The following is a 13,651-nucleotide window of genomic DNA, read 5'->3' as shown; positions in this document are numbered from 1 at the left end:
TTACAATTGTATTGTGTTCAATAAAATGTGCCAGATACTGTGTCTGACAATAAAGATATTTTCCCAAGATATAATTTTAAACGGTGGTTTTTTTTAAAGCTACGTAAGAGTGTTAAATGAAATAGGTATAATTTTGATTCATTCACACCAAAAAAAAAAAAAATGTGTTAAATGGATGTCTTAGAAGATAAGCAATTTCCTATAAGCCTCATTTGTTCTACTATATCTCACTTATGAAAAACTCATTGAAAAGCATAATGAAATGTATTTTCCTCCTAGAGAATGCTAAAAACAATGCTATTTTATTAGCTAAAGCAAAATCAGATGGAAAACTGACCAAAATACATTTTAGTTCAATTACTAAATATGCCTTTTCATCCCATTGCAAAAATAACCTGATACTTTTGTAACTTTATTCTTGGAAATATATCTAATTCCAAAAATGAAAAGTACTTTTAAAATTCATACTGATTATAAATGAAATGTGGTAAAGCATGCAATGGAATATATTTTAGACTTTAAAGTAATGAAATTTTGACAAATGCTACAACATGCATAACCCTTGAAGACATTATGCTAAGTGAAATAAACCAGTCACCAAAGTACAAATACTATCTGATTCTACTTATATGAGGTACCTAGAGTAACCAAATTCAAAGAGAGCAGAATGGTGACTATCAGAAGCTAGGTGAATCAAGGAAATGGGGAGTTGTTTAAAGTGGTACAAAGTTTCAGTTATGGAAGACGAAAAAAGTTCTGGAAAGGAATTACTGGTGATGGTTACATAACAATGTGAACATACTTAATGCCACTGAACTGTACACATAAAAATGGTAAATTTTGTTATATATGTACTAGAGGCCTGGTGCACGAAATTTGTGCACTGGGGTGGGGAGGAGAGGGGCCCTCAGCCCAGTCTGTGCCCTCTCGCAGTCCGGGAGCCCTCAGAGGATGTCCAACTAATGGCTGCAGGGGGAGCGGGCCTAAGTCGTCAGTTGGACATCCTTAGCACTGCCGCAGAGGCGGGAGAGGTGCCCACCACCACCACTGCGCTCGCCAGCCATGAGCCCGGCTTCTGGCTGAGCGGTGCTCCCACTGTGAGAGAGTACTGACCACCAGGGGGCAGCTCCTGCATTGAGCGTCTGCCCCTGGTGGTCAGTACATGTCATAGTGACCAGTCGTTCTGCCATTCGGTCAATTTGCATATTAGCCTTTTATTATATAGGATTTTAACACACACACACAAAAAAATGCACACCTGAACATGGGATTGTTGATTTCTCTGTTCATAATCATAGCTTCAAACATTGGCCCTTCACGTACAACAAACTCTATCATTCGATGTATCAGGGCGAGCAAATTCCTACAACAACAACACAGTTAAAGAAAATGGATTCAGACCTAACACTATATAAAACTACACTTGACCTAAGTTACTATATTGTGCAGAAAAAAATTATTCTGCTAATACAGAATTTTATACCAAAAAAGTAACCTGGAGCATGTTAATGCCTTGTACGTTAAGAGGGAGTGGGACAGAGGGATAGGAGAAAGGGAGGGGGAGGAATGGTAAAGGAAGGGTAGAAAATCACAACACAGCTTCATAACAATAAAGACTTAATTTTCTAAATGCCACTTAATTTCATTTTCCAAATGCAAAACATTAAATTATGAATCACAACTAATTAAAAAGCTGCAAATATATAGTGTCAGTAATTTAGACCTTACATGTTATCACAGCCATCTAAAATCTTACACACTCTCTCAGTTTTAAAATATTCCTAAACCAAGCACTTTGCGGTGTTGAAATGTTACGTACACGACTGCCACTTATAAAAATGCAAAACTATTTAACAAATTTAAGGCCTGACTTAATAAAAAATCCATCCAACTCCTGTGTTTTTCTGGTACACATATAGCAGATAAGAGTTTTTATTGAATCTGACCTTTAATGAGGCAACATATCTTTGGACCACACTTTAAACTAGTTCACACAATTCATGACATGTATAATTCTGCCTGTGTATTATAAATCAATGAAGCAATTATATTGACAAAGCCTTAAATAAATGGAGTCCTCTTTCCAAAATATTTCAAATAAGGGACATGGTGGGATACCCTTCATATTTTTCAATTACTTTCCAATATTTAAGCCAAAAATAAACATGCAATTTTTTAATACATTCATTTTATGGGTTGGGCTCATAGACAGTCTTTATTTTTAAAATCTGTAGCTGGGTTCTAAAATCATATACCTTATTAGACTCCAAACATAATTTTAGACATTGGTTATGATGTCAGGCAAAATGACTCAACTTACTATAAGCTGCTCTTGATTTCTCATTTCACCAGTCCCCCAGTATAGAATTGGCAAATAATAATTGGGAAAAGCAAAAGGATATTGGCTCTTGGTACAAGGCACACAAAAATTACACCTTTAGCATTCCCAGCTCAAATCAAGAAATTAAGTTTATGAAACTGCCAGAATATATATATAGTTATAGAATAAGACAGAATTTTTTTGGCTCTAGAATGCCTGCTTCAGAGTACATGAATAGTAATATAATTTATCTCATGGTTATTATAATTATTTTCTCTCAGTTTTCAAACAAACCTACTTAAGTGAACACTAAAATCTCTACATAGCGGGGGGAAAAAATGAATTTTTTCACCTCCTAAAGGAACCTAAAAGAGGTCAAAAAATTATATGAAAGTTTAATCTTTCCAAAGGGGAACTACATACTTAAAAACTATTGATTCAACTTTAAATTGTTAAAACAAAAAGTATTATTTAATTTTAAAGCTAAGTATTTTTTTTTCTTTCATGGAAGTATTAATTGCTCTGCAAATTTGCAGTTCTTGATTTCCAAATGAAAATGAACATATTCTCAGATCTATGGTTAGTTCAAAGTTATGATTCAGTTCCAAAACTCCTACTGCTATGTGTCAAATTACAATAAAGGGAAATCTTATGTATCACAATATACAGTATAAAGTCACTTTCTAGGTGGATAAATGCTATACATTCAGAAAGTTGTATGAATTAAGTCAAAACTAACTTGACTTAGGGTATTAAAGATAGATTTAAAAATGGTTTAGCAAGTTTAAAACAAAGGATTCGTTCTAGTAGTGCGTCAAGACATTTAGCAAAATGTACTCAAAATTTTGTTTACAAAGAAGCTGAGCCACATGTAAAGCTACTACTTAATATATGCTTTTTGAATGCTACAAAATACTTTCCTGTGAATGATTTATCAGTGGAAGAAAAAACCCACTTATAGTTTTAAATAGGCTTGTAACTGATAAAATCTATTTTTAGAAAATTTAAAGTTTAAAAATGTTGCATATAATTATTTAAAATCAGAATCTGACAATTAGTTATTTCTAATTTGAATCCAACATTATTAAATAACTGTAATCACACTCTTTTTCCTTAAGATTGTTTTTCTTATTTTAAGAAAGGTGACTTTACTATCAGAATGAAACAGTGTAGTACAAAAAGGTGATATATTTTAAGTGTACTATTTTATTTTAAAATGGTAATTATCTTATTCTGGGCAACAACAACAACAACAACAAAAAAAAAACCACAAAAAAATGTTTCTCAGTTATAATAAAACCACATTTATTGCAGTCGATCGTACCAATGTCTGGTCAAAAACTGTATACTTTCCCAATCCATCCCATGATGTTTTCCTGGTCCCCCGCTGCCGCAGACAGTTCAGCTGGTGTTGCTCACCAAGGCCAATGTCAAAGAGAATTTGGTATTCTTTTGTGTTCATTTATTATTCAACCAGTGTTGTGTTCCTGTGTTTGGGAAAAGGCTTAACTTGACTGAGCAAGAGCATACCTACAGCATGAATTCTTCTGCTTCAACATTATGTTGAAAAGAAAAAAGAAAGGAAAAGAAAAGAATTCCAAAAAACTTTATTATCATTTTAAAAGTTTCTAATAGGTTTAGTGTTCATGAAACTAATAGGAATTCCTTCTTAAATTCAATCAGAAAAAAACAAAGCTATGTCTTCAATAAGGAAACTCAAACTAAGGTTGCATATTAAACACAGAAACAAAGAAAAATAACAGATTAGGTCAAACTAGAAAGTTATCTAAGATTTAAGATACATTTAAAATCCGTATTTTCCCATCACAATAATCTAATGCAATTAAACTAAAAATACCAGATCAAATCTATTAAACACATTCTAACTACCAAAGCTATAAAATCCCCTACAATGGTAACAAAAGCAAAACAGATAATGGCATAAAATTGCACAATATACTGGTTAGTTAAATTTCACATATCCCCCAAAAAAGTACTGGGAAGAACCATTGCTCAGTCAAGATATCACCTTTTCCTCAACACCATTTTTTCTTTTAATTCAGAAGGGGATATTGTCTATATTTAGATCAGTAATAATAAAGAAAAACATGTACCTTTCTGTTGGGATAACCACTTTGACTATGGCTTGCGACAGAGTCTGTATATGAAGTCACATCAGATAATAAACATAGAATATGTGAGTATTGTTAACAAGTAACAAGCAAAAATATACATATGCAATGAAAATACTACACATCTAATCACAAGTTTTGCAGGCAATCACTGCTTTTGAAGTAATTATACACTAAGCAATTACATAAAATCAAATGGATGTGTCCAGTGAACAATAAATGTTCACCAAATGCAAAGAATCAGAACATTCCTGCCAGAATGCACATCAATGCACTGAATTAGGTACTACACTTGAGAATTATCAGATAAAGATTTTAATTTGTGAAATAAATTAACTTTTGCTTCTGACCATAATATAGTTTGCTACTTTTGTTCCCAAGCCTTTAAAACCAGCCAGTTGCAATTAACTCATAATGCAACCAACAAATTCTTATAACTTGAAATTAAGGTGGTTTTATGTTTAATTAAAAAAAAAAAATACTCACCCTTTGCTTTTACTAGAGTAATGTTTTTAAAAATCACATATGCTCTTAAATATTCTAATACTTCATATCTTGAGAACTATGTTAGCTAGATGCCATCCAAACGTTTAGCTATTTAGGAGGTATTTCTAACTGAAAAGTCACTTAACTAAATACAAAGTATCACTTTCTCAGAACAAAGTAAATTTAGATATTGTACTTAAGCAAACCAGGATTCAAGAACGGACAAATGAGGAAGTGGTGGGAGCTGGACTTAATAAATGGTCAAAAAGAAATGGTAGCCACAATAAAAATAGGACCTAGTATTTCAAACAGGGTATCCATGGGCTAAGGCAGGGAACATACATCTACTTAAGAGTTGCCAAACAGAATTACATATTTTCTATATAATTGTTGAAAAGAAATACTACCACAGATTTAGTATTTACAAATATATCCGCCCTATGTACATTTTTTTAAATTACCTTCTCAAAATCCTCCTTGTTTTTAGGTGGTGGTAACATGGGAGCATTGGGGTTTTTTAACCGCTCTCTAGGCTGCGCATTAAAAGGCAGTCCTGATGGAGGTGGGGGAAGAGTATGTTCCATCATAGAAGGCGGAATGTATATTGGATGTGGAGGAATAGGCACAGCTTTACCCCAACCTAACTTCATTTCAAAAGACATAATCATCTTTCCTACAAGAAAAAAAAGAAAGATCACCTTGGTAATAACTTACAAAAGAAAATAAAAGATTTCAGGGATTTAAATGAATTTTTTAACCTTTCCATTTCTGGTCCATTTATTTCTCCAAAATCTTTATATCATACTTTCCAGAACCAAAAGAAAAGGTCTGAATTCTATAAATGAAAAATAAAAACCTCTTACCATTTAAATTTTTTAAAGCTCTTTCAGCATCTCTTCTATTCATAAAGGCTACAAAGCCACAATTTCTCTCCCTTGCTCTTTCTTCATCAGTTCTAGGCCACATAATTTTCACACTGGCTAACGGTCCAAATCTTCCAAATTCTTGGCACAGCATTTCTTCATTCATCTATTCAAAGGCATAAGAGTTTTTTGAATGCCAAAAAGAAAGGGAAGAAATAATTCTACGCAACAGAAAGCAAAGTAGTTTTTGCAAAATGAAAAGAGACATATTAATGCTACATTTTTCCATTCAAGTACTAGGACTGCTATACAAATAAAATCCTGCCCTCATGGGATATTCCCAAATCTTTTCATACCAGACATTCACTATTTTATGTAAACAAGTAGTCTGGGTGAAGAGGCTGAGTGGCTGGAAAAATCAAAAGCACACCTCTACCTCCCCTGTTTTTCCTTTGGAGATCCCTGCATCTAAAATAAGTCTGTTTAGGCACTGATGAATGTTTTCTCAGGCAGCAGTAATTACCACATTTAGGTTAAGGATTTTTTATTTGTTGGCAATGAAAGAAAAAAAAAAAGGATCTCATCACCTTTTCTTTTTCCAGCACCCAGCTACCAGTGTAATCAAGAACAGAGAAAATGATAAATATGCAATGGGTCCCAGAAGATATGTAATTTTTAAGAAAGAGTATACTATATATATAAGAACCATTACATCCCTCATAATATAATTAACACTGATGTGGGAAAAAGAATTAACATATAAAAGACAAAAAATACAAATATGCATCAGGAAGATATTGTCCACCACTGGCCTATCCTCATTGATAAATAATAAAATCAGCACCTAGCAAAACAGTTTGAATTCAGAGTGCATATAGTGCAATTTTAGAAAGAGGAAACAAGCCCTTAATAAGAATAGCAAGACAATTCAGCTCATACCAGCAAGATAACTTTAAAGACTGTAGTTCTATCAAATTTGTTTACATCAGATTCTTGACTTTATTTTTTTTACTGATTCACAAAGCAGTTTTCTTCAAAAAAGTATAAAAGCATATAAACCAACATTCATTGTACTTTTCTATTACCTGTGGATTAATATTTCCAAGGTATAAATTAGTAGTGCTTGGATCTCCCACGTCATGTGACCCAGGTGCATAATCATCGAGAACTAAGCAAAGAGCAAAAATTATAAAATAAAAATTATAATTTGAAAAATACAAAGTCTAGACAATTTCTATTAATTAAAAGAGCAAAAAACTGTATTACCACCAGATGATCTATTTCTTCTTGAAGGCGCATCCACTTAAAAAAAAAACCACCACAATTCTTAGTTTTCAGAATAATTAATCACAAATATAAACATTAAAATAAATGTCACTTACTAGAACGCCGCTGACCATCAGAATCTGACTGAGGAGGCTCAAATCGACTTAACCTGCCTTTTGTTTTATGTCTCTCATCACGCTCTTCTTGAATTCTGTTGAAAATATTTACAATCACTAATAATGAGCCAAAATTTGTTTGTTCACATTTAATAAAAACAGAACTTATCCAGATATTACCTTCAAATAAGATTAGAGTCCCTCAGCTATAACAGAGTTATGAGAAAATTTCTGATATATCACATAATCAATGAACTACAAAGCCCACTTTGAAGGTGAGGAAGAAATTCAACATTAAAAACAAGAATTTGTTCTTTCTTGGCTAAGTTTGACCATTCCTTATCCCCACTCTTCAGTAGCTTTTGTTTCCACTGCAAACAGGACTCCGGACATTAATTAGCTTAATTGCATCCACATAATGCTAGCAACCCAAATGCTGGATGATACATTTTCATACATACTCCACAAAATACCACTATAATATCTGTAGGTATCAGCTCAGTATACCTCTGATAGCCATTCTCAGCACTAGTAAACTTACTGTTTCAATTCTTCTTTGAAGAGTTCCAAATTGCTTTTTTTCTTTTCTTTCTCCCCTTTCTTCAGTGGCTATGAAGGATATGACAAGTTATACTTCAAACAAAAGACGGTTAAACAAAACCAATGGTTCAATAATCATTTTAAATAATTTTTATTTTAGTGCCAATTATGTTTTAACTGTTTAAATTAGAATGAATGCTTCTGTTATTAGTTTCCCTTTCTGTTCTCTCAAACTAAGTATTTAACAATTTTAAAAACAATTAAACAGGTTGGTGATTGTGGAGAGAGGAGGGTAAAGGGAGTTGGAAGAGGATATAGAGGTGATAAATGGTGATGGAAAAAATTAAATTTAAAAAATAAAAACAACTAAACAAAATGACAACCATCAGTCTTAAAGTAAAGGAGCCACTAATATTAGCCCCCAAAAGCCTGCAATAATCAAGCCTGAGTATTGATGGAAGAAGTAGGGCAAAAAATATTTAATAAGTTCTTTTATATTTAATTTATTGACTGGGGGGGAGGGGTATGTTGTTCCACTTATTTATGCATTCACATTCATTGGTTGATTTTTTTAAAATATACTTTATTGATTTTTTACAGAGAGGAATAGAGAGTTAGAAACATCAATCAGCTGCCTCCTGCACACCCCCTACTAAGGATGTACCTGTAACCAAGGTATATGCCCTTGACTGGAATCGAACCTGGGACCCCTCAGTCCCCAGGCCGACGCTCTATCCACTGAGCCAAACCAGCCAGGGGCATTGGTTGATTTTTTAATGTGTCCTGACTGGGGGTTTGTGTGTGTGTGGTGGGGGGGAGTGGAACCCACAACCTTGGGGTATTAGGATGAGGCTCTAAACAACTGAGCTACGAGGGGAGGGGGGGGGTGCAAAAGTAACTGAACTTCCATGAACAAAACTACCAAATATATGCACTCTTCAAAACAATTACCTTGGGAGGATATGAATTACTAAAAACAATCAATATCTTTAGACTTTCTTTTAAAAAATTATTTTCAACAGATGACATGATATTGTATATAGAAAACCCTAAGACTCCACCATAAAACTACTAGATTTAATAAATGAATTTGGCAATGTAGCAGGATACAAAATCAACACCCAAAAATTGATGGCTTTTTTATACACCAATAATGAATTCTCAGAAAAAGAAACAATCCCATTTACCATTGCAACAAAAAAAAATTAAGATACTTAGAAATAAACTAAACCAAGGAGGCAAAAGACCTGTACTCAGTAAACTATAGGATGTTGAAAAAAAGAGATAGAAGAAGATATAAACAAGTAGAAGAATATACTGTGTTCATGGATTGGTAGAACCAACATCATTAAAATGTCCATACTACCCAAGGCAATTTACAGATTCAATGCAATCCCTATTAAAATACCAATGGCATATTTCACAGACCTAGAACAAATACTCCAAAAATTTATATGGAATCAAAAAAGAGCTCGAATAGCTGCAGCAATCTTGAGAAAGAAAAAAGTTGGAGAATCATAATACCAGATTTCAAGTTATACTACAAACCCACCGTAATCAAAACAGCCTGGTACTGCCACAAGTACAGGTATATAGACCAATGGAATAAAACAGAGAACCCAGAAATCGACCCAAGCCACTACACTCAATTAGTATTTGACAAAGGAAGCAAGAACATACAATGGAGTCAAGACAGTCTCTTCAATAAACAGTGTTGGGAAAATTGGACAGATACATGCAAAAAAATGAAACTAGACCACCAACTTACACCATACACACTAATAAACTCAAATGAATAAAAGACTTAAATGTAAGTCAGGAAACCATAAAAATCCTAGAAGAAATCAGAGACAGCAAAATCTCAGACATCTCTCATAGCAATATGTATACAAATACATCTCTTAAGCTAAAGGAAACAAAGGAGAAAATAAACAAATGGGACTACATCAAATTTAAAAGCTTCTGCAGAGCAAAAGAAACCATCAATAAAACGAAAAGAGAGCCAATTGTAAGGAAGAACATATTTGGCAATGACACATCTCATAAAGGGTTAATATCGAAAATATATAAGGAACTCATACAACTTAACAGAAGACAAAAAATCCAATTAAAAAAAAGGACAAAGGACCTAAACAGACACTTCTCCAAAGAGGGCATATAGATGGCCAAGAAACATATGAAAAAATGCTCAAAGTCACTAATCATCCGAGAGATGCAAATGACAAGTGCTGGTGAGGATGTGGAGAAAGGGACCCTAGTACACTGCCGGTGGGAATGCAGACTGGTGCAACCATTATGGAAAACAGTATGGAGTTTCCTCAAAAAATTAAATATGGAACTGCCATTTGACCCCATGATCCTACTTCTAGGAATATATCCTAAGAAACCCAAAGTACCAATCACAAAAAATGTATGCACCCCTACCTATGTTCATAGCAGCACAATTTATAATAAAGCTGTGGTACATTTATACCATGGGATACTATGCAGCTGTAAAAAAAGAGTATCTTACCCTTTAAGATAGCAGGGAGGGACCTGGAAAGTATCATGCTAAGTGAAATAAGTCAGTCAGAGAAAGACAAGTATCACTTGATCGCACTCTTATGTGGAATCTAAGTAACAAAATAAACTGCTGAACAAAGTGGGTCTAGAGACATAGAACCATGGAAGAGAGTGCGGAATCTCAAAGGGAGGATGGGGGAGGGTGGGTGGGTGGATGGTAATCTACTAAAGACCTTGTATACACAAATGCATAATCCATGGACACAGACAATAGGGTGCTGAAGGCCTGGGGCTGGTGGGCTGGAGGGAGTCAATGGGGGGAAAAGGGGACATATGTAATACTTTCAACAATAAAGAATTATTTAAAAAAATATGTCTCTGTGTGTGTGTGTGTGTGTATAAATAAAGTTGCATGTAATAGTCCTAAAAAAACTATTTTCAAAAGTGTTTTTAGAATAACCTTTTATAAGAGCCAAAATAATTCAAAGGAGGATAGTCTTTTTTACAAACGGTACTAGAACAACTGAATATGCACATGCAAAAAAGAATGAAGTTGGAATTCTACTGCACACCATACAGGGGTGAACAAAAGTAGGTGTATAGTTATAATACAATAAATAAAAATACAAGAATAAACTGTCTTTCACGTACACACAACTGTAAACTGACTTTTGCCCACCACTGTATAAAAAATTTCACTCAACTGGTTCACGCACCTAAATCTAGGAGCTAAAACTATAAAATTCTTAAGAGAAATACACAGAAGTGAATCTTCATGACCTTAGGCAACAATTTTTTAGACATGACACCAAAAGCACAAATGACAAAAGAAAAAAACTGATAAACTGAACTTCAAATAAATTGAACTTTTATGGCTCAAAGGACACTATCAAGAATGTGCAAAAATAACCCACAGAATGGGAGAAACATTTGCAAATCAGAGCTGATACGAAACTTGACTCCAAAAGGTGTAGAATATTCTTACAATCAAACAAAAAAGGTAAATAAGCAAATTAAAAAATGGGCCAAGAAACCATAAAGACATTTCCACAGAAAATTATAAATGGATAATAAACATATAAAATGTTTTGCATCATTAGAGAAATGTAAATAAAAAAAATACAATTAGGTACAACTTCACACCCACTAATATGACTATAATAAATTTAAAGACAGACAACTTTAACAAGTGTTGATAAAGATATAGAAAAATTGGAATCTTCATACATTGCTGATACAGCTACTTTGGAAAAGAGTTTGGCAGTTACTCAAAAAGTTATGTGAATGTTTATATTAGCATTATCCTATATAATAAAAGCCTAGGTGGTGTCACACGACGTCATCACAAGATGGCCGCCCCCACGTCATCACAAGATGGCTGCCACAAGATGGCCTCCCCCACGTTGTCAAAAGATGGCCACCACAAGATGGCTGGCAGGGGAGGCAGTTGTAGGCAATCAGGCCAGCAGGGGAGAGCAGTTGGGGACAACCAGGCCTGCAGGGGAGGGCAGTTGGGGGCGACCAGGCCTGCAGGGGAGGGCAGTTGGGGGCAACCAGGCTGGCAGGGGAGGGCAGTTGGGGGCAATTGGGCTGGCAGGGGAGCAGTTAGGCATCAATCAGGCCGGCAGGGGAGCAGTTAGGGGGTGATCAGGCAGGCAGGCAGGCAGGCGAGCGGTTAGGAGCCAGAAGTCCCAGATGGTGAGAGGGATGTCTGACTGGATCAGGCCTAAACTGGCAGTCGGACATCCCCCAAGGGGTCCCAGATTGGAGAGGGTGCAGGCCAGGCTGAGGGACCACCCTCCCCCATGCACAAATTCCATGCACCGGGCCTCTAGTCTTATCTAGTAAAGAGGGAATATGCTAATCGACCACCACTCCGTCACAAAGATGGCTGCACCCACAGCTGAGGCCAAGTTCCCATAAGAAGCCTTAACAAGCAATCAGTAGGGACGTGAGGCTACACCCTCCCCCGCCCCCCCTGTCCTGCGGAGCTTGATGGGGGACCTCAGGATATGTCCCCCACCAAGCGGGACTTGACAGGGGATCTCAGGCCGTGTCCCTCATCCTGGCGCCTGGCCAAGGGACCTGAGGCTATGTCCCCTGCCGAGTGGGGCTTGACCGGGGTGGGACTGGCCAAGTCTGGGTCTCACACGATTTTGAGGCGCATGTGCGTGGGCATCGACTTGACTCTGGATCCCATGGTGGCCCCAGACTCTGATAGGAGGAAGGTTTTCATATACATTTTACTAATTTTCTTTCATCTCTGACACTTCTATTATAGATAAAGGGCAAATAGCAATATTAAATTATTTCCTCTAATTAATCCCCCTTTAATGTGCATGAATTTCGTGCACTGGGCCACTAGTTCTATTATAATAGCCAAAAGTGGAAACAATCCAAATGTCCATCAAGAGATAAATGGAGCCAAAACCAGTTTGGCTCAGTGGATAGAGCGTCAGCCTGCGGACTGAAAGGTCCCAGGTTCGATTCCGGTCAAGGGCATGTAACTTGGTTGCGGGCACATCCCCAGTAGGAGGTGTGCAAGAGGCAGCTGATCGATGTTTCTCTCTCATCGATGTTTCTGACTATCCCTCTTCCTTCCTCTCTGTAAAAAAATCAATAATATATATATATATATATATATATATATATATATATATATAAAAGAGATAAATGGAGCCCTAGCTGGTTTGGCTCAGTGGATAGAGCAACGGCCTGCAGATTGAAAGATCCCAGGTTCGATTCCAGTTGGGAGCACATGCCCAGGTTGTGGGCTCGGTCCCCAGTGTGGGACATGCAGGAGACAGCTGATCAATGATTCTCTCTCGTCACTGATGTTTCTATCTCTCTCTTCCTCTCTGAAATCAATAAAAATATGTTTAAAAAAAAGAGATAAATGGATAAACAATATGTGATATATTCATAATATGGAATATCATCAAACCATAAAAAGGAATGAAGTACTGATATATGCCACAACATATGAACCCACTATGTAAGAAGCCAGACACAAAAGGCTGAGTTTGTGTTGTATGATTCCATCTGTGTAAAATGTCCAGAAATGACAGATCCAAAGAGACAGAACGTATAGGGATTGGTGATGACTAAAAATAGGTATAAAGTTGCCAGGGATTGGTGATGACTAAAAATAGGTATAAAGTTTCTTTCTGGAATAATAAAAATATTCTGAAATTAGAGATCAGTGATTGCTGTACAACTAAAGATACTAAAAATATAAAATCACTGAATTGTATACTTTATAAGGATGACTTTTAAATGACATCTACCTTCCCACATAAAAAGCTCACCCTCAAAAAATAAAAACTTTTCTAGCATTGAGGATACTTAAAAGTGTCACTAATTCTGGTAGTAATTCCAAATAAATTCCAAAAATGTACCAATCACCAGACACACTGTGGGACATGG

The 13,651-nt window shown here is 35.6% G+C and overlaps 1 protein-coding gene across 4 annotated transcripts in view; it reads right to left on the bottom strand.

Moving 5' to 3' along the window:
- Positions 1-13,651, bottom strand: part of U2SURP (U2 snRNP associated SURP domain containing) — a 64,524-nt gene that overhangs the window by 29,533 nt on the left and 21,340 nt on the right. Inside the window, exons 7-14 of one of the 4 annotated variants that reach the window (XM_080655718.1) lie at positions 7,725-7,792; positions 7,184-7,278; positions 7,068-7,103; positions 6,887-6,969; positions 5,802-5,967; positions 5,400-5,611; positions 4,435-4,478; positions 1,259-1,363 (exon numbers count right to left, since the gene is read on the bottom strand). In XM_080655718.1, the coding sequence (XP_080511844.1) occupies positions 1,259-1,363; positions 4,435-4,478; positions 5,400-5,611; positions 5,802-5,967; positions 6,887-6,969; positions 7,068-7,103; positions 7,184-7,278; positions 7,725-7,792 (809 nt within the window). The remainder of the gene's footprint in view (positions 1-1,258; positions 1,364-4,434; positions 4,479-5,399; positions 5,612-5,801; positions 5,968-6,886; positions 6,970-7,067; positions 7,104-7,183; positions 7,279-7,724; positions 7,793-13,651) is intronic. The other 3 variants (XM_080655719.1, XM_080655720.1, XM_080655721.1) reach the window with 3 other exon arrangements.

Source organism: Plecotus auritus, assembly GCF_963455305.1.
Source record: "Plecotus auritus genome assembly, chromosome: 2".
NCBI lineage: Eukaryota > Metazoa > Chordata > Mammalia > Chiroptera > Vespertilionidae > Plecotus > Plecotus auritus.
Note: the sequence above shows the minus strand (reverse complement) of the source record. Positions and strands in the feature narration are given on the sequence as shown.